The 21,868-nt window shown below is 35.7% G+C and overlaps 1 protein-coding gene across 3 annotated transcripts; it reads right to left on the reverse strand.

Moving 5' to 3' along the window:
* Positions 1-2,410: 2,410 nt before the first annotated feature.
* On the reverse strand, positions 2,411-21,397 carry LOC121296309 (cadherin-11-like). Of its 3 annotated transcripts, none has more exons than XM_041221706.1 (11): positions 21,067-21,397; positions 20,022-20,316; positions 16,522-16,641; positions 15,187-15,354; positions 13,530-13,717; positions 9,275-9,528; positions 9,027-9,163; positions 8,065-8,192; positions 7,661-7,778; positions 4,747-5,001; positions 2,411-3,680 (listed from the first exon to the last, which is right to left on the reverse strand). In XM_041221706.1, the coding sequence occupies exons 1-11, from the start codon at positions 21,295-21,297 to the stop codon at positions 3,181-3,183; spliced, it is 2,394 nt and encodes a 797-aa protein (XP_041077640.1). In that variant the 5' UTR covers positions 21,298-21,397; the 3' UTR covers positions 2,411-3,180. The 3 variants fall into 3 exon arrangements, with proteins under 3 accessions (XP_041077640.1, XP_041077639.1, XP_041077638.1); XM_041221705.1 differs by having other exon boundaries at positions 4,747-5,055; XM_041221704.1 differs by having other exon boundaries at positions 4,747-5,076.
* Positions 21,398-21,868: the final 471 nt, after the last annotated feature.

Raw genomic sequence — 21,868 nt, forward strand, 5'->3', positions numbered from 1 at the left:
AAATCATCTGGATTAGGGGAGTGAAATTCCAGACACCTGAATGTTAGTGCAACCAACATTTTCATTTGCTGATCAGGACAGATTCCGTGCTCTACAAACACGAATGTGATATGTACCTAAAACCAAAACAACTATGTTTGTTCAATGACTTACAGGTTTGCAGAACAGAAGCATTTGACATAGTTTTAGTAGTTTCTCTCTACTAAAATATGGGCCCAAGATTAGTAAAATGATATATATTATATATATATTATATATATTCATATATATATATATATATATACTATATCTATATATATCTATATATATATATTATATCTAACCTGCATAAAATATTTTAATGCCGTTTGGAGAGTCTAATAACCTCTGATGGCTTTCCCCCTGTTGCTTTGTAATGTGGATCTTTAGCTACAATGACCATCCCTAGAGAGGTGACACTCCAAACAAAAAGAAAAAAAGGCGATATAGAGGATATGAGGAAAACCATCACATACGGTATTTCAGTCATGGTTGGATGTGGTGATAACAAGCGAGCCCTTGGGAGAGTTTGTTGTTCCTTCCGCTGTTGAATGAAACAATGTAGGTCATGTTTTTTGGGGGGTTTTTTGTGACATATCCTGTTTGTACCACAATTACTTAGTAGCGATAAAGAACACAAATATAAATATATATATATATATATATATATATATATATATATATATAGATATATATATATATATATATATTAATTTTGTTTTTTGTATGTGTCGTTGCACTAGTTATTCTGAGAAGGATACAGGTGTTGTATTGTAATATGTCTTATGACGTTACTGCATGAAGACAGTCATTTTGCCACAGCAGAGCACTGGAACCTGATGTGGATTTACAAATGGTTGCCTACCAATGTTTTTAATTACTAATGATTTTACAGGCTTACCAGTCATTAATTAATAAATACATTTAAAATTAGCACATTAATTACTTTATCTATGTTATGTATTCTGTTTTAGTTTAATGTTGTATGTCATGGTTTTTTATGCCACACTATACTGGTATCTTGTTCAGGCCTTGAGTGTTTACATTTGTGAACAAATTAGATATCAGTAAAATATACTGTAGCTCCCCAAACTCATCTGAAGGTAATGTATGGTAATCTATTACTTTTTTCAAAGCAATAGTACAATAGATACCTGTATGGCGCTTGTCACTTCAAACATGTTGACCAAGTGTAGAGAAGTGCATTCCTCATACTCATTGTTCATTAAATGCATCTATTTAAAATATCCTCTTGTAAGTAAAAACTGAGATCAAAGCTTACTTCCACCTTAAAATATTTATTTTAGTTTTGTGAACAGTGTTGGTTTTAAATGATACGTAGTATGTCAGAATGAAAAAAAAAAAACAAACAAAAAGATCCAGTCACCAACTTTTCATGAAATAACACAGATATAACTAATTTAGCTACTTGAATGTATACAAAGTCACAGCTACGGAAGAAAGAACTTTGTAAATGGTTTGATTGTTTATTGAGTTTTTTTTTTTTTTATTTTTTTTTTATTTTTTTATTGAGCTTGAGCCTTTAGAACTCCTTTTGTCCAACAGTATCAGCATTTAAAAATAAGAATCTTAAATATATTGTAGTTTGCTATTTGTAAATATGAAATATGGTATTTCATTAACTGAAGAGCATGTTTTTTTTTTTTTAATTGGCTCATCCAGTTCATATTTCCTGTCATAACTGTCCGGTTATTACAGGAAGGACACGCTAATTAACCCCAGCAACAGAGCTCGACTGAAACAAATTCCAACCGTAATGTTTTACATGCTGTTAAAGTTATCAAAGCTGTTACTATTTTAAATAAAACGTAAAATGTAAATCACTTTCTGTCTAATAACTCACTGACATAGACTGTAGAGTAAGCCCTGCCCACAACAAGCCACACAAAAACCACACAGAATGATACTGTTTTGTAAGCTTCCCTACACATTTCCTTAAGAAAATAAATACAAAAACGAAAATAACAAAAAAAAACATTCTTTTTATAAAAAGGGCATTTATTTCAAAGTTTTTGCTTCTTAGACTGAAGCAGATAATAAAGCAACAGTACAATGTTCATAAAATATAAGTGTGATGTTGTAACATTTTCTTAAATGTTGAAATATTGATATCTCTATGTATACTAAAATAAGAACTTTTAAAATTGTACAAATAGGTACCATAAAATTGACTTAAACTTTAAGGTTCTTTCACTGCGACAGGAATTTTTTTTTTGCCTCTCTGGCTCTATTCGTTAAAGATGATAATATGAGCCAAGAAAAAAAAAAGAAAAAAGAAAAGAAACCCAAAATAATAATAATAATAATAATAATAATAATAATAATAATAATAATAATAATAATAATAATAATAATAATAATAATAATAAACAATTTAAAAAAAATTACAAGAATCAATAGGCGCAAGTTTGATCCTCAGGAGAGATACCTGCATGTTGTTCTGTACATACATTATATGGATTTTAGCTTGCTTTATGATTATTTTTTAAGTTAAAAAATGCACTACGCTGCAGGATTGTTCATTATTTAAGGCGATATTTGAGCTCACAGCTTTCTCTTCATGATTAAGTATTCATTTTGCAGTAAGGAAAGGGACTTTGTCTTCTGAAGTTTAAAAACAGAGTATAATGCGTGTTTCTTTATTGTCCTTCTTCAGATTAACAAAGTGTTTATAAACAGGGTAATGGGAGTACTGCAGAAGTCCTCAAAACTCCTGCTCTTTTTGATGTAAGGCAACCATTTTTCCTTCGTGAGCTCCTTCACAGTATAAACCTGTGGTCTTACACCTGGCCCTCATCGGCTTCATTAAATAGAAACTGATCTCTTAACAATAATAATTATAATAATAAAAAAGGAAAATACAGAGCTATTCAATTGATACAATGGTTTGTGTGTGTGTCCATGTGTGTGTGTGTGTGTGTGTGGGGGTCAATACATCCTACTGAGGATTTTATTTATTTTGGCTTCTCAGAATTGGAGTCTCTTCAAGGTCTGACCCCTTATTAGAATGTAGTACACTATAATTTGACTTCAGTCAAAAAGTACACTGTAAATATATCAGCGGTATACTGGTTTTATACTTATAGTACATAATATGCTACATTATCTTAAGGGGTGCAGACAAAAACAAGGTTCCAGCCGTTAAGAGTCATCGTTATCGGCCATGTCTTTGGAGCCATACAGATCCGCCAGCTTCTTAAAACGAGGACCCCAGCTCTGGAGGTAGTCGTAGTCCAGGTCGGAGTCTGTGGTGGCCGATTCTAGCGAGCTGAGTGAGCCGGCAATGGAGCCGCGGCCCTCATAACCGTAGATCTGGATAGAATCGTACGGGGGTGCTGTGGGGTCGTAGTCCGCTTCAGAGATGCGGGTCTTGATGAAGTCGTCCACATCAACGCTGTTTGGTGCAGGCCGAAGGCCAGGTCGAGCTGGGTACTGCTGCTCGGGCTTGATGTCTTTGCGTGGAAGGAAACCGTTGGCACCATCAGGGTTCTGCAGAGTGGCAATGTCGAAGGCCTCTGTGTCCTCCTCTCCACCGCCTTCGTCGTCATAGGTGATAATGTTCTCCCGCACGTCTTCCTCCTCAAACACAATGAGCGGCTCTTTCTTTTGCCGCCGCAGTGCCACGAACAACACAACAATCACTGAGAGGACACAGAGAGGGAGAGGGGTGACAGAAACGTACATGAGTAAAACACGCACATTTCGAAACAGGAAAGAAACTGAAATACTGGACAAACAACTGATAAAGTCGGATTCCCAATTTATATAAAGACTTTTGTAAGGAATTGGGAAAATGTCTATGGTTAAAAAAAAAAGAACTATGTAACTACAGGTGAATTTCCATTATAGTGGATTGCTTATTTAGTCCATTGTTTTTTCAGGAATGTTTTCAGAAATGCATTTCACAAACTTGTTCTTAACACTGACATCATCCTTCAAGGATGAACCTGCATTGATGGAAACATTGAATGCTGTTGCTTACTGACGTGGGTTTTCAAGAAACACTTCACTAACATGCAATAAGAGGTCAGTTTTCTGTACCTCACCACTCGCATTCAAGGATTATTTTAAGCTTAAGCTCAATATGTGAAAAAACAGTTATAATGATGTCTTTAACCACGTAAATGGAGAGCAGGTGAATCATGAAGTAGAAAACACTATTCTGTAATTTGTGTGCTTTTAAAAACTGCAAAATGCTGTGTATTCTCCCCAGGTGTGGAATACCAGTAAAAGTAAGATAAATTGCATGCATCTGTTTTTACTTTTGTTAAGTGGATCTTGCAAAGCCAAATGTCTCCATATCATCCAGAACCTGTTCAACACTGCAGACCTGAACATTGGACTAGGAAAGATATCTCCACTCTAAGCACTGGTGGTAACAACACTTTAAGGGCTTTTTAAGAACCATTCTTTGAATAATAAAAAAAAGAAAAGTTTGCAGTTTGTGGAACCCCCATTTTAACTGTTTTAGAAAAGGTTATTTGAATTTTTAAAAGCACTGTTTAACCGAAACAAAATATTGTTTATCTGTTTCTTCTCCTGTTGAGTGGAACATGCCATGTCATCAATTCTGATGTAAGACTATAAGAAACTATGTGAAGTTGAATACATTTTGGGTGAATGTCTTCATTGGAGAAGTTAGCATAAACTTGTGTCTACTTGATTTACTTTGTCAAGACAGTAAGAAAGGCAGAATGTGACCCTCACCAAGTAGGATGACGATGCAGGCGAGAATGGCGATGAGGGCCCCAGTGCTAAGTCCCGCAGGCAGGATGTAGGGCTCCACGTTGCAGGATTGCAGTGTGCCTTCACTGTCACAGCCACACACGCGGATAGTGAGGGTGTTGGTACTGCTCAGTGGAGGGTTGCCATTGTCATTAATTTCGATGGGCAGAAGATAGAGGTCCTGTTTCTGTCGACTGAACCCGCCTTCACGGCGCACATAGATCCCTGCTGTGCTGTCTGAGGAGATAGGCAGCAGCAAGTTCACAAGGGATTCTTCACCTATCATCTGACCTGCACAATCATGTATGTCAACTATTCAAGAAGTCAAAACAACAAAAGGAGAGATTCTAAAAAAAAAAAGTGTGTTACTTTAAATTGGAGCACAATATTTTTTCTGAACTTAAGAAGCCATACAATGCCCAAAATAGAGTTATTGTACAGATATATTAGAACGTGATCGAAAAAAAAAAAACAACCGAGGATCTGTCAGATGTCCAATATTTTGGACTTCATAAAAACCAATAAGGCATGCAGGGTAATCAGATGAATATGAGATTGTGGAAAGGTAATGTGATTAGAGAGCCCCAAAAGATAAAATTATGGTTTAATATAATGTACATGCACAGCATAAGCAAAGACTCTGTTGCAGGGCATGACTGCCTATACTGGTTTTATTTCAAGCTCAGAGTTTCAAAAGACAAGCACAGTGCAATGCAGTCACCAAGCCAGTTTTATGCTTGTACAAAGGTCACCCTGTACCCTTTGAAGCACTTACTTTATTGTTTCATAAAATAAAAATAAACGCACATTCTCATTTTTATTGTGCTTATTTGTCAAAATTTTTTTTTCATGTAAAGAGGGGTCTCAGCGGAACCACACTTAAAATGAATGCCTGTTGTTTCCCCTGGAAGATATTTCATCCTGTTAGCTAAGAAGGTCATTTATTAGTGTGTGTCATCACTGTGGGGTGTTTACAGCAGGTGCCACCAAGGGCCAAATTAGCACTCACAGGATGAGCCTAAACAGTTATTTGAGCATAATTATTTCAAAGGTTTTACAAGTTATGAATATTACAGTATGGATTATGCACATCATTTGATTTTGTTTTCCATTACACAGTGTTAAATAAACAAACACCTCCTTATTATGCAGTCTTTTTTTCTGCAGTGCATATAGATTGCTCTTTTAAGAATACATTTAGACACTGCTTATATTAATATATGGCCATTTAGTGTTTAATTTAACGCACCCTGAAAAAGTGTAAAACTACAGTAACATGGGAATGCACAAGAAGGGCATCTTGGCTAACAACAGATACATTTTTGGAGCTATAAAGACTGGTTAAAACAATCAGATCTCTTCAGGATAGAAAAAAGACCAGCATGAAAAGACTTAAGTGAAGTTTATAAAATCTTATGGTTAAGCCTTGGAGTTACAGTATATCTAACAATGTTGTAATCAAATAAGATTCAACTATATATATATATATATATATACAGTGGCTCCCTTGAGAAAGATATGTACAACATATCGAAACGTTGGGCAGCTGGCTCTTTGAGCTAATATATATATATATATATATATATATATATATATATATATATATATATATATATATATATATATATATATATATATATAAGTTTCATTGTGTTGTACGTGCACGATGCTTCAAGTCTTACTTGAGCTCAAGTCTAAAGAATTAGCTCTTCAGAAATGCAATAAGTGTTTCTTGCCTCCTTGATTTGCTCTTAGCATTGTACTGTATTACTCTGTAATTTTATTCCAATCTAATTGTATTAAATATTAAAAAGGAATAAAAAGTGCACAGTTTCTGCACACCAGACTTAAACTTATTATCTATCTGTTTCTAAGCTGAAGATGGCTTAATTTGAGAAACTTTGTTATAGAGATGGGCTATTAAGAGACTGGGTGTAATTACTAACCCACTGTAATTATTGCTAGCAGCTATTAGAGAGAATCTCCATTACACTGTAGAAGTCGGATCTTGCTCATTTAGGAGTTCAATAGCTGTACTCGACACATCTTTCGCGTTAATAATGGTTAATAAGAACTAGCTGCTTAGCTTTGTATGTGAGATGATCTCAGCATCAGTAATACAAGAGAAATATGTTGAATCTTTGGCAAGGTTGATTGGGATTTAGACCATTTGAATTGCAAATGAGCGGAAGCTCTTTTTCCCCAGTGACTTGCAATAATAAACGTATTTGTGATGAACTGAAATTAAAAAGGGCTATATGAAAAGGTATATATGCATATTATATAATTAGAATGAGACAGTGAGAGCAGTGGATTCTAGTATTTAGTATTACCCAAGTTTGACATGTTAGACTTCATTTTCTGTGCTATACCATTTAGTTTGCACTTGAATAGTAGTAAATTTGATCTAGTAAATTAGTAAAGTAGTAAATTAGTAGTAAATTAGATCTCCAACTAGAGGCTTCTATGAACATCATTATCTTGGGTATTTATATGAGGTGCTTTGGACACTGGACAATCGGGTTGATCCATTTTCCCAACAGCTACAACATAGTGTCAAAATCGAATTATTCTTTATCTTCTGGCCTTCTGAACAATAATATTCTTATTAATGCAATCAGAGGGCATACAAACCTTGGCAACTGATTTGATACACAACTTATATCTATGTGTAAAATAACAGATAAATATAAGTAGCTGCTAAATTATCTCCAGTAAATATTGAGATAAGTATGGTATAATGGACACACTTAGCTAAAAAATCCTTTTAGGTCAAAAACTTTTTTTTTTTTTTATCAGTTAAAGGTGAAATATCAGTTTACAGCATTACAGAATGTTCAAGATAAGCAAAAGAAAATATATTGTTACAGGTTATATTCTGTAGGTGCGTACTGACCTCTGTTATCCCGGACAGTGAAGTTTGGGTTGTTTGCGACCTCTGGAGCTAACTCAAAGAGAAAGCGGGGTCCGTTGGCTGCCTCGTCCTTATCCATTGCACTGACGGTATGAATCAGCTTTAGAGAAATACAACAGATGCAATGTGAAGGAGCGTTCACCATCTGTTTGAAGCCCTACGTTTTTGTTTGTTTAGTTTTTTTGTAAATATATATGTATATATATATATATATATATATATATATATATATATATATATATATATATATATATATATATATATATATATATATATATCTATATATATAGATATATATATATAAATTTTTGTTTAGATACGTTGTTTTTAGAAGTTCAAGAAAATGTATTAAACATCAATATATATATAATTTTCTAAAGGGTTACCTTGCCATACTTGCCGTTTTCACATACAAATGCTTCATAATGGGCAGCAAATTCAGGGGGGTTGTCATTGACATCTAGGACTTTGATGGCAACATGAACTTTGGCCTCTTGACGAGGGTCCACTGCACCTAGATACAAAGAGAGCGAAAGTTAATTCTTGGGTGAAGTCTGTATAAATTAACTTATTAAAGTGTTACTAAACAGATTGGATGGTGTAAACCACAACACATTTCTTTCCTAGCTTTCTGTTCCCATCCCTCTGAAAGTCTGCGGCAGCGAGCAGGTATGACAGGATGAACCAATCAAAATGCTTAACTTCAGGAGAAAAGTCAAGAACCAATTAAATGTTTTTGATTGAACAGGTTGTACTCAAGCCGTCGATGTTGTGAATTCAGACAACAGTTTTATGAGAAGACCTGATGCAATGGTCAAAACTGATTTATTAGCAGGGACATGTTATTAAAATTATGGAAAAACAATCACTTATGTTATAAAAACATAATCCAGGAATATGTACAACAAAGCAGAACGCAAGGGAGAGTAATGCATTCTGTTTTAACACTTTCATCCCTAATAAGGGCTAAATTAAACAAAACAAAAAAGTCACCATGGTTAATGATGAGCATTAATCAGCATTAGATTAGTTTAATACTAAGTAATATGTACTTTAGTTACCATTTCAGCTTTTTTTGTCTGTTTGTTTTTTGAACGATTAAGACCAACAAATTAGTCAAATTAAAACAGAAGAGGGACTGAAATCTAGAATGAAAGCCTGTTTCTGGCATGAAATATAGTAAACATGTTTTAAAAATGCATCTATGCTCAGATCATATTGCAATATTGCAGCCTTTCTCAAAGGACTTCCAGATAACACTGCTTTTATAAGCATTCTTGGCAATGCAAGAAAATATCAATGAAAAGAGATATTAATAAAAAAAAATAGAATAAACTGGAAGACATACGGGCTTCGGAAGCGATGATGGAGATGTTATGCCAGGCCATGGCCTCCCGGTCCAGCGGTTTGGTGGTCTGGATGGTACCCTCGTTCAGGTTAATCTTAAACAAGCGGTCCAGATTGGTGTGCTGGTCAATAGTGTACCTGAGAGGGAGGAAGAGAAACCAAACCCTTCAGATATAGCCGGCACAGAGAAATGCTGTTAAGTGATGCAAAACAAGAAAAATAAGGTGACATATGTTTTCCACCGCCTACCTAATGGGGCTGTTGGCAGCATCTGTGTCTTTGGCATGAACCCGACCCACCACAGTGTTGGCAGGCAAGTTCTCCTGCACCTCAAAGGTGTACCCAGGCGAGTTAAAAAGAGGGGGCTCGTCTGCATCTTCTACCGTGATTTTCACCATTGCCGTGTCCTTGAATGGCCCCCAGCTGAGAAACCGTGGGTCTAGGATCAGGTTTGATGCCTCCACCTTCAAGCTATATGCCCTTTTGGTCTCAAAGTCCACGTGCTACAATGAAAAGAAAGAAAGAAAGAAAGAAAGAAAGAAAGGTGAGGAGTAATAAAAGAGTAAGACAAAAAATGATTAATGCACTGGACTTTCACAATTGGGAGCCTGAATTTAAACCCCACTGACTTTGATGGTCTTAGCTTTGCCCTCAGTGTACAGGTCAATTGGCATAGGTCTCTTCCAGGCAGTCTCAAAGATGGAGTGGTCTCCATTACCTACTAGCAGGGCAGGCTTGAGGCATGCTCACATAGCTGTGTGGGAGAGCTTCTATTATCAATAATTGTGCTATTCCTACTTTGTGTATACATGAGGTTTCAGTCCCTCAAAAAAGAATATATATATATATATATATATATATATATATATATATATATATATATACACACACACACACACACAGGCTAACTTCACTATAACGAACCCCCATGGGACCTGGAGAAATGTTTGTTATATCAGGATGTTCACTATAACAGGGTTTGGCATTTTTCTGTATCAGAATAACAACAAAATGACAAATTTGAATTGAACATCAATATATAGTAGTTTTATGATTACTGCTTCACATTGATAAACATTTAAATGGTATTGTGACAAGATACTTGTGACGCACGTGGGTAACCGCATTGCAAGACGGAGAGAAATTCCAGGCATGCAGGATTTATTAAAGACAAAACAGAAAGAAAACAAACAGGTCATGTGACACTAACAATGGTGGTAATGCACAGAGGACACATACAGAAGACAGGCAGGCAGCAAGTCTCAATCGAGCGCCTGTCTGTAAACAATCATTTGATCAAATATAACAATTTCAAACAGCACACAAAACAAACCTGTTTCCACATATAAATTACACTAATACTAATTTCCCTTGTGCAGCACAATCGCCCTGCTAGAGGTATTTTTAAAAGAAAACAGTAAAGAAATGAAAAAGGAAAGAATGTACACTTACATGATACATGATGAATACAGTAATTACATGTTCTTTCACTTGAAAAAACTATCCAGCGCAGATTGCTTCTCACAGGCGTTGCCTGGTTGCAGTTTGTGTGAAGATGAATGACAGACGATTGCATTCGTACAATAGGTTATCTTTTAATTAACGTTATCTTTGAATTAGCCAACCATGGTCTTTGTTATCAATGACAGAACAACACACTTGACACTGGAGACAGATTGTTGTATCCGGGTCGATCCTTTACGTGATCGTTCTAATAGGGCTAATTTGCATTGACAAAATCGGTTCTTGCTGGTGGGATCGTTGAAAACGGGTGTTCGTTATAAGAAGGGTTTGTTATAGTGAAGTTAGCATGCATGTATATATATATATATATATATATATATATATATATATATATATATATATATATATATATATATATATATATATACATACATACATACACACACACACACACGAACACACACACAGTATATGGCATGCTAAGAGAGAGGGGGAAGTGAAAGCTGATGAATGGAAGTGTGGGATGACTTCTTGATGGATGATAATGGAACTACTTATATATCGATTGGATTCGGAAGGGAGTGAGAAATAGCATTCTGTACCGAAGAAAGAATAGATACTTTAAAAGTGTATTGGTTTGGAACAATTAAATGAGTTTAGAGAATAGTGTGTCTAAAATAAAAAGTAACGCTATTTGTCTTGAAGAGGTCAGGTTTGTATTTATATTAAGGATTGTAAACTGCTAACTAACCTACGCTAATATCTGTTGTTAGAGGAACAAAGCATCCACCAACCAACAGGATTTATAATTGACTTCAAAATATGAATACAAATTGTGAATAAATAATAAATTAGACACTATGGTGCTTTATTAGACTCCCAACTACATTAGATACTAGCTTTACAATGCAAAAAAGGTGATGACTGAATCCAGTCTACCATCTTTAGTTAATTGCTAGATATGCATATGAGATGTAGAAAGCTATGACTAAAATTTTTCTTGATCTGTAAGTATTGTAGAAGTGTATGTGAGATGACACGCATTACTGACCACCTACCCATTTACACAATTAAACATATAAACAGGCCTATCTATACATCAACTTTACACCCAGTTAATACCTCAAAGGACTTGAATATACATTATGATCTTAGTGGAGCTGCTTAACTTAACTTTAAATAAAAGTTTTGTTTATCAGTTGAAATAGCATAACGTTCATGACACTGGGAAAATGTCACTATTTTTTGACAACCTATACTTTAACATTTAACCCTTTTTTATACATAAAGGTATAGAGTTGGTTCCCAACTCCAAGAATGCCCCATTCACAAGCACCTAAGCCTGTTTATATTGAGACAGTGCCCCTTCTTGTGTACTGATCACCCCTCAACGTTTACCAATTTAAAAGTCTTCAGCTTGCTACTGATGCCTTTCAATTTGAAATTGAAAAGTGAGAATCAAGGTTTAAGGGACAAGGTAAAGCATGCATTTCCTGGTTTGTGATGACTTGCTGAAACTATTTATTGGCTTTTAATCTTATAAAGCTGCAAGATTGAAAACAAATGTCACCCAATTATTTTATCCAGCAGGTTGAAGGCAGTTCTTGACAAAAAAGGTCTCTTCAATCCTTTATTTTGGCATCTAATAAGTTGGTGGCTGAAACTAATCAGAACCAGATAATATCCACAATAATGCAAGGCCGCCTCTTAATATTCACACTGTGCTGCCTGCCTCAACTTGAAACCGAATACTTGATTAAAACGCCAGCAATTATGTCAGCAATTTCAACTTTAATTTTCAACATGCTTTGAAGAGCAAAAGGTGATGATTTCCCAAGAGATATAACAGAGAGGCATTATGTTACTGAGGTTAACAGCTTGGCATCAAAGTGATTGTTGCAGGCATTTTGTATTGTCTGTGTCCTCGTTACTGTCACTGTCCCAGGATAGACTGTACCCCCCATGTCATCATGCAAGGTCTCCCCTGCCAGTCAGTCACTATTCATATGCTGTATCATTTCTCCCTATTCTCCAAATTTCATATTTGTTTTCTGTCTTAAGGTCATATCTCTCTCTCTCTCTCTCTCTCTCTCTCTCTCTCTCTCTCTCTCTCTCTCTCTCTCTCTCTCTCTCTCTCTCTCTCTCTCTATTGCAGTATAGGCAATTCATACAGACCTATAAGCCCCTTCAGTGGCGGTATATATATATACTGTCATGACATGGTTCTATCGGTACATATATATATATATATATATATATAATATATATCTAAGATATATATATATATATATATATATATATATATATATATATATATATATTATAATAAATACTTATTTAAATACATAATTATATTGGATACAGTAACTACACATATGTTTGTATATATTATTTATTTTAGAATACAATTTCCACTTTCTAAATTATAGGAAGCATCCTTGTTTTACCATACAATATAAAATGGATATCAACATTAAGAATTTAGTGCATTTTAATCAATTGCAAAAATGTTAACTATTTTAAGGGATGTTGTGCTAAGGCCATTTTGAGTAATCAACCATTCAGTTCATGAAATCTTTTTTCAGCTGTTTTAGACAGGGTTTATGATTTATTTTAAATGCCCAAAGCACAAAAAAGTACCCTGAATAAGGCCCAGTATCTCATTAAAATGGTGCTTAGTCTCCTCTTCCTGATATACTGAGTGATGTCTGCAATCCCAATCTCTTTCAACAGAAGTGGGGATAGCATGCTCTCTGCATAGCCCTGCAGGCGATGAACTCATCAAATGGAGACTCACTGTGAGCAAGGCACGAAAAGGTATGTATGATCACAAAGTGGAACTGCAAACTATAACTTCTCCTCTCCAGTTTGCCCACCTGTCCATCAATCTCTGTCTGTAAATCCAACTACTGTATGCATCACATATTGATCCAGCCACACACAAATGCATGCATACATACATGCATGCACATTTACATACACATTACAAATAAATAGATTTATAAATAGTAAACAGTATTCACAGGTGACGTCTGCGTACCTTCTTGAGCTTGACTACCCCCTCCTGAGTCTGTGAGTCAGTGGTAACCTCAAAAACGTCAGCACCATCCCCTTCCAGCACACGGTATGAGATCAGGCCATTCTCACCCATATCGGGGTCTTTCGCCTTGATTCGACCCACCTCCTCGCCAGGGACTGAGGCCTCTGAGACAGACATAGCATAGACGCCTGGGGAGGGAAGACCAGCATTAACACTGTGCTATAGCGAGATGATAACTGGTATAGACGACAGCAATCTAGCAATGTGAAGCCAACAACTTTTAGGAACGATTCTTATTGTGCAGCTTGTTTAGATTTAAAAAGCACTGTTTTTTTTTTTTTTTTTTTTTTTGGCATGTAACCATTACACAATATCTATCATAATTTTTTCTCTTTAGTTGCTTTTTTGTTGTTGTTCATTCATAGATTTGTGAGTCAATATCTTCACATTGTTATTTACCTATTTTCAATATAATGTATAAGGAGGACAAGTTATTTTGCAATTGTTTTTGCAGTTTTGAACTGCCTATAGCATTGTCTTTTTAAACACTGAATATATTACAAATTGAAAAGAGAATCAAGAGACCCTTTTTAACTAGAGTCTCAAAGTACCTACTGATGGTGCCTCAGCAGTAAAGCTCCTCAACTTCTGTCTAACCAAGAGCCTCTGTTAAAGTCTATTACAGCTGATTTGCAACAGGGAGATGCAGCTCTTATGTATTACAGAGTTCCATTTTCAGAGATGACAAGTTTTTTTTTTTTTTTTGGCCTGGATTTCTTTCATCATTTATGAAATTATTTACTGCCACGACATTGTCATAACTGGTAGTTCTAAGTATAGCTTGAGTTTGCTGTCTAAACCCCTCCTATTTCTAACACATTCTCAGACACAGGGGATGTCACAGGTGACCAGCAATCATTTCATTTAAACCACCGACCCTGGACTACACTGATATAAGGCGAATTTTGAGATAACAGACTTCGGATCACACAGCAATACACAAGACACGGATATGTATTAAGACTGTTTAAAAGCCTTTTAAGGTAAATTGTGGGCAAGGCTATAGTATGGTATCTAAATGATTTAATACTGTCTGTAAACATGCACTGAGCTGACTCACAGATATAGCTAGATAGACTGGCTAAATATTCTGAACACACCACTACAATAGCATAAGGCAGGAAGTTCTCTTAGAATGCAGTGAGGGGTCACATGTTCACACATCAGGATGTACAATGTCAACAAGGGAAATTTTGCACTCAGAGCTAATTCCCCATCAGTAATACAAATCGCAAAATGCAGGCTACTGGTCTAAACATTAACCTCTACCTCTGCCTGGAGCGTGAGTATTATAGAGGGTGCACTTCCTTGAGGTACTTCACATGCAGTGCCTGTTTCTGCTGAAATTGCAGAAAACATACACTTTTGGGAGCTTTGCTACTGTTCCCTATCTGATGACAAAAAAGGGAAAAAACAGGATATGAAAATCTGATCACAAAGTCTTACCAAATTGAGAATGTGATTTACTAGCTATATAGTTTAAACAGCAGCATGGCTCTGCAGCAAATGTCTGTTTTATATGCCATCCTTGACCCTTGTCTGTATACAGTATCATTGCTTAATCTTGGATAAGTGTAACCTCCCCAGCTGCACTTACTCTGTGGAAACTTTGGTGGGTTGTCATTGACATCTGTCAGTGTGATTGTCACTTTGGTGGTCCCTGACAAGCCCCCCATGTGCCCCCCCATGTCCTTGGCTTGAATGACAACATTGTATTCCTCCTTGGCCTCTCTGTCCATGTTGGGTAGGGCTGTCCTGATAATCCCTAGGAGACATATAGACATTATGAAAGCTGCAACACATTTTATCCACTGGTGTGTTCATATTTGCAGTTAGGAGTCTCTTATCATCATTTGTTTTACAGCATGATAGTATGCAAGATATTTCCAACTTAATACAATTTTATAATATAGCAACAGCATTTTAACACGTACAGTAAGTTAAATAATGTGTATATCTCCCACCGAGGATATACATTAGACATTGTGTGTATGTCAAAACTGTTAAAAAGTAGATCACTGTGACCTATATTCTCAATGTAGAAAAGCATCTAGTCGTAAATGATACATTTTGGTGATTCAGGACCCAGAACTGTTGCCCTCGAGAATGTGTTCTAATATCCACACCATTTAAAAATAGTATGAGTAAGAGCTAAACATGGCACCTAAGGATGACCATACAGCACAGGTGCCTCCAATGTTGCCTACATTTAGTGTACTCTTTTTTTAGATTTAAAAGGCCCTAAGTAAGTAACATGATGTTACTGTTGCATTAAGCTGCAGTTGTTTTTCATATGCTTGACTTGGCACTATTTGAAACCCAGTCACAGATTATGTGAATGGTGTTCTGTGCTCCTTTAATGACTGATATTTCTCCTAACTTTCTACTTGAAATTCAGATAATCTCAATTCAAGTCAGAAATGTGAACCTTGCCTGAGCTCCAATTAAATCTACAGCTTTATTTTCTTAACAGGATTTTTCATAGCTCTTCATACCTGGCAACAGACACCTTAGCAAGAGGAATGTTACAGTATGTCGTTGGCTTAAAAAATGAGTATGCTGTGTTTGTTAGTTTATTTCTTGCTGGAACTACATGCTCAGCCCTTGTAAATATGTCAAGGAAACATGTTTAATATATTTTTCCTATAATATAACATAATATAATATATAAAATAGTTGATTGTCAAAGCTGGATATGAAAATATCTAATGTATGTTTCTAAAATGGCAGAGATAATCGAAAGGTTCACTAAATTGATTAGCTTAAGCACTCTGAGATTCCATGTTATTGATCTGGTTAAATACATGCACATAACTTAAATCAGTAGTTATTAATCAAAAAATAAAATAATGCACTTTACCCTATATTTGATCACATTATCGGTACTTTCTATGTAGTGTAAATACAGGCCAAAGATGAACTCCTTATTTACCTGTATGTGGCTCCACTGAGAAGTAAGGTTGCCCCTCCAATATACTGTACACAAGTCTTGCACTGTTTCCATATGTGGGGTCGTCAGCATCGGACGCTGTCACCTGCATGACCGAGGTACCTGCAGCAAAAAATATACCCTAATTAACAGAGAACTGTATGGACTTCTGAAGTCACACAGGATAGCAGAACAGATGATTTTATCTGACGGGCAAAATGAAATAGTTCCAGTTATGTATAAACCGGACATATTCTGGACTGTTATATTTTATACAGCTCTGCATGCACAGGTTCATTCTGACCTGCACACCCCATTCCATGCAGTCCAGTGTCTCTTAAGAACAGATTAAGTCAACGAATTGCCTCTAAAATTGATATTACAATCATTTCACTTCTGACTTATGAAAAGTAAGGGACGCTGGTGCCTTAGCATTTTGTCCTACCTAGCTCCCCTGTGATATGTTTATTTTTGATTCTGGGATAGCTAATATCCCAACACACACCTAGTGTGGCACATTATTCTATAATGCCATGTAGGCGGTGGCCAATATTTAGTCACAGAATGTACTACATCACATGGAACTATACACAATATGCTAAAGGGTGACAAAGTACAGTGATGGCGCAATGGGTCATTGGTCAGCATTACTGGGATATAAGTAATGGGCAATTAAATGTAATGGGTGTTACATGTATAAACTAATTCCACAGGCTTAGACAAATTCCAAGCTACTTGCTGTAATACCACTGCAGACATGAATATAATATATATATATCTATATTATATATATATATATCATAGTATTATTATATATATATATATATATATATATATATATATATATATATATATATAATTATGAAAGTTAAAAGAAAATATAACTGAAATATATTTAATAACATAACAGATATAGTTCAAATAAACAGTTGCTCAACATCTTTGTGTTATTTTATTTATTTATTTTTTCACGTTCCACATGTTACAAAAACTATACTTTCCCCTTGTGTGATTTAATGCCACCTTTTACTGTGATGCAATACTGTATACAAGAATTTGTATCTGATATTTTCCATATAGGCCAGCTATATAAACACCAGAGCACAGTAGCCTATGCATAGACTTAGCAGTATGTACCAGTCACCAGTGTGCAAGAGTTCTTTCTGGAAATAATTACAAAATAGGAAATATTTCACTTTTTTCCACCTCTCTCCTGTCAAAAATCTATTTTGGAAATTGCTAGATTTTATAATTAACATCCATAACTGCATATAGATAGGCTAATAATCTCTTTCTTATATTAGTAGTTTAATAAATGTTAATATGTACCAGGTTTGATTGAGACAATTGGTATAAGCACAGACAGCAGCATGAGACAATATTATCAGCTGCAATCAATTCTGTGTTATCAGACATTACCCTGGCCAGATTATTTCTTCCTCTTGTCTATATTATTCAGAAACACTCAAGGGACTACAATGAAAAGTTAGTGATTTACAGAGTTATACTGATTTTGTTTTTGATCACGAGAGAGTTCACTCCAATCCAAAACCGTTAATTCTTTGGTCAAAAGAGGCAGCAGGCAGCATTGACTGTTGATGAGGTGTGCGAAAGACTGAAGTCCACCAAACTGCATTTCCAATTGTGTGAAAGCATTCTAAGCAACCCTCAAATGGAAGATGCTGTAAATGATATCATTTTCTACAGGTATATCAACTTGATACAAATGTCCAATATATTGAATTTGAAAAGAGTACGATGGTATTTTGTTTTAATATCAGACGGGCATTAATACTATAATACTGCAAAGCCTCTTTTATTGACTGTCATTAACATTAACTTCCAGATTTCCATTTAACCTAGAGCTTAACCAGTTGCTAATAGTGCAATGTACTACACAACATGTTGCTCTTTTTTAGCTTAGCTAAAAGGTTTATTTAAATGGTTTGCATTTTTAATATACTGGACACATAATATATTACAGTTTCCATTTGTTTTACCTTTAAACCCAAATTCAGTGTTTAACACATTGATTCTGCACAGGTTTCAGTTAACATGGTGTGCCGTTTATTTCCGTTTTAAAGGTTTTGTTTTTTTTTGTTTGTTTTTTTGTTTTTTGTTAAAGAAAATAGTTTAAACTAAAATGTTCACTCTAACAAATAAAGAGTATTTATGTGCACAGAATTGTTCTGAGTCAAAACACTGTTTGGAGCTGGATAGTGTTAGCAGGTGGGTTATAGACACAATGTAGTGGTATTTGGAAAATTATTCTACTGCACTGTGAGTGGACCAGGCTGATCTGATCTTTTGGAGCCCCCTTACAAAGCAAAATAGGTAGAAATGGTTTTATTTATTTATTTATTTTTTTCCTACAATAAATTCAGTATTTATAATGGTGCAGATTTAAGTGAAGCACTCTTTGCAGGAGTATTGAGTTTTATGAATCGACTGCATTGTTTAATTTAGATAGCTAGTGTATTTATAAATCAATCCCCCAAAAAAGTGGGAAAAACAAATCAACACAAAAATGAAATGATAAAAAAGTGATTCATTTTCCACCCTTGTCAACTAAACCCTTCAGTGCATGACATTGCTTATATTGGGTGTCTATCAATTGGAAGCTAATTAAATATATACATAAATAAAACAAAACTAATTCCACAGTCCTGATCACTTCAAGTCCATTTGCTTGCAATGTTTACGGCTACCAGAACAATTATAATATATTGACATTTCCCTGGCAGGGAATTCTATCCTGAACCCCCACAACCATTATTTACATTGTCAGCAGGCAGAATCACGCTGTAACAGGTCGTTACTCTGTGACAGGGCTGTATTAAGGATGACATATGATCATGATTTCTGTATGCTGAATGAACCGGGCACTCAGTAAGAACTGAAACTGATTGGACAGGATCTTGGTGTATCAGAATAACATTAAAAAACTTGTGTTGACTGGTGGTGATAAAACCTGATATATATATATATATATATATATATATATATATATATATATATATATTATATATATATATATATATATATATATATATATAATTTGTATATATTGTTAAAACAAACAGACCAGTTAAAAAAAACGTATGCAGTTAGAGATTAATAGCCTCATGAAAAAAAAAGACTAAATTGGTTAATAAATCATTATTATGAGCCCCATCAAGCTGTAACTCACATCCTGTTTAAAGGGCATCACTTAATCTTGCTTGGCTGTTTGGAGTCAGAATAAACTCTTAAGCACTAGGAAGATAAGGCTATTTTTTATTTGAAAGATGTACAAAATGTACATTGTTGTGTATTGTCGTTATTATTTCTGACATTACACTGCTATACTTTCTTTATAAAAGCATGAGTTAAAATATACATCATTTGAAAAATCTCACAAAATGGGCCTACAGCAGTTACAGAGAAATAAATGCTCGCAGAGCCCATTTTGTTAACTCTCATCTTCAGTGTTCCCAGGCTTTGTCATACTGGTCAGTACGTACCCACATTGGACATCTCAGACACCATGGCATGGTAGGGGCCGTGCAGGAACTCAGGAGGGTTATCGTTGATGTCCTGTACCTTTACGATGAACTCTGACGGTGGCTCTAGCGGCTTGTTAGTATCGCGGGCCACGGCTTGGGCAGTCAGCGTGTATTGAGCACGTTCCTCGCGGTCCAGCGTCTTTGTAGCATGAATATTCCCTGTCTTGTCGTCAATAACAAAAATGGTGCCCGCTCCTTCTCCTGAGAGAATGTACTTTATTTTCCCTTCACCAGAGTCAACATCTGAGTGGAGCTGAGGGAAAAAATCATCAGTTAATACCAAGAGATGCCATCAGTGTGTTGAGGCTGTATGTATGAAACCCAGATCATTTTTCCCAGATAATTTCAGCCAAAGTAATATTTCAAGACCCATCAGTAATACTTTCAGTCAAGTCAGAAATAAAGATGTACCAGAAAGTGTTTATTATCTTAAAAATGGGCCTGTTATTTCCTTATTTTGTAACAATGCAAAAAAAAAAAAATAAATGATACAAAGTCTAGCATACAAGTATTCTCAGGGTATTATAGTATATTATTTATAATACATACATGTATTTGTGAAGATTAACACTCCTGAGTCTTTCAAAGTATGCAGTAATTGTAGGGTAAGAGTGCTGCTCCCAGCAGACTTCAGCAAAAAATTATTTTCATTATTAAACCTCCCTTTACACAGGTATAGATTATTCTCAAGTGTCGTCACTCTGGGGGTGCAATTTGTTTTTTAAATGCCACTTAGTATATATTACTGGTATCCCTGAATAACCCTTGATGTTAAGAAGACCATGGGGACATTCCCAGTTTAAAAAGAGTATTTAAGCAAGACAAAACCACTGAAATGTCATGTCTCATTGGTAGGGTTGTCATCCCCCCATGTTCCAGGATCTGGTTAATAATATCCCTACACCCTACATTCAGAGATGTCATGGGGTTGTTTGTCCACAGTGGAGATCTTGGTTCAGAGGGAAGAGATAACTAATTGTAGAGAAATACATGTTTGTCTCACCCTGCCTACCAGCACAGGGTCTGGTCCTGTGTACTCTTCGATGACGAAGAACTGGTTCCACACCCAGCCCCTCTTGGAACGGTGAAGAACCTGCCCCTCCTTGCCCTTCTCGCGATGCCTGTGGAGGGAGAGTTGCCGTCGGTGGCTGCGCTCCACAAGCACAGAGGCATGGCTGCAGACGACCACGCTGAGGCACAGAAGAAACACCAGCAGACCCAGCCCTTCCCTCATCGTTCTTGTTTTCCTTGTATGTGTGTGTGTGTGTGTCTGTGTGAGCTAGCAATCCCAGCGTTGCTCCAATACTTTCTCTCTCTTTCTTTTTCACTTTCCCCGTCACTTGAAAGCCAGGCCTTGTCCTCAACCCCGAATCCTGCAGTTTGCTCTGTGGCTCATCGCAGCTCTTGTGTGTCTCAGCCAAATTATTCAAGTTCTGAAAGGGCAAGATAAAGAGAACATAATTATTAGTATTAAAAAATAAAATAAAATAATAACTTCTGCCTAGTTTGTTTACAGACATTCTTAGGATTGTAAATGCCTCAACCTATACGCCATTGTACAGCTGAAAATATCGAATGGCCAGGTCAGACTAACAAGTAAAAATACATTTGATATTGTCAGTTGGACCATGGCATTTGATATTGTCAGTTGGTCATATGGGCATTGGTATTTCCAATCAGTTGTCAGAGTTAAATATGACTATGTGTCAAGCAAGTTATTTTCTCCAAACGACTAATCAGTTAGCTGCTTAAACTTTTCATCCACAATACTAAGCCCAACAATATGTCTGTAAAACTACACATTA

The sequence above is a fragment of the Polyodon spathula genome, chromosome 21 (assembly GCF_017654505.1).
Source record: "Polyodon spathula isolate WHYD16114869_AA chromosome 21, ASM1765450v1, whole genome shotgun sequence".
NCBI lineage: Eukaryota > Metazoa > Chordata > Actinopteri > Acipenseriformes > Polyodontidae > Polyodon > Polyodon spathula.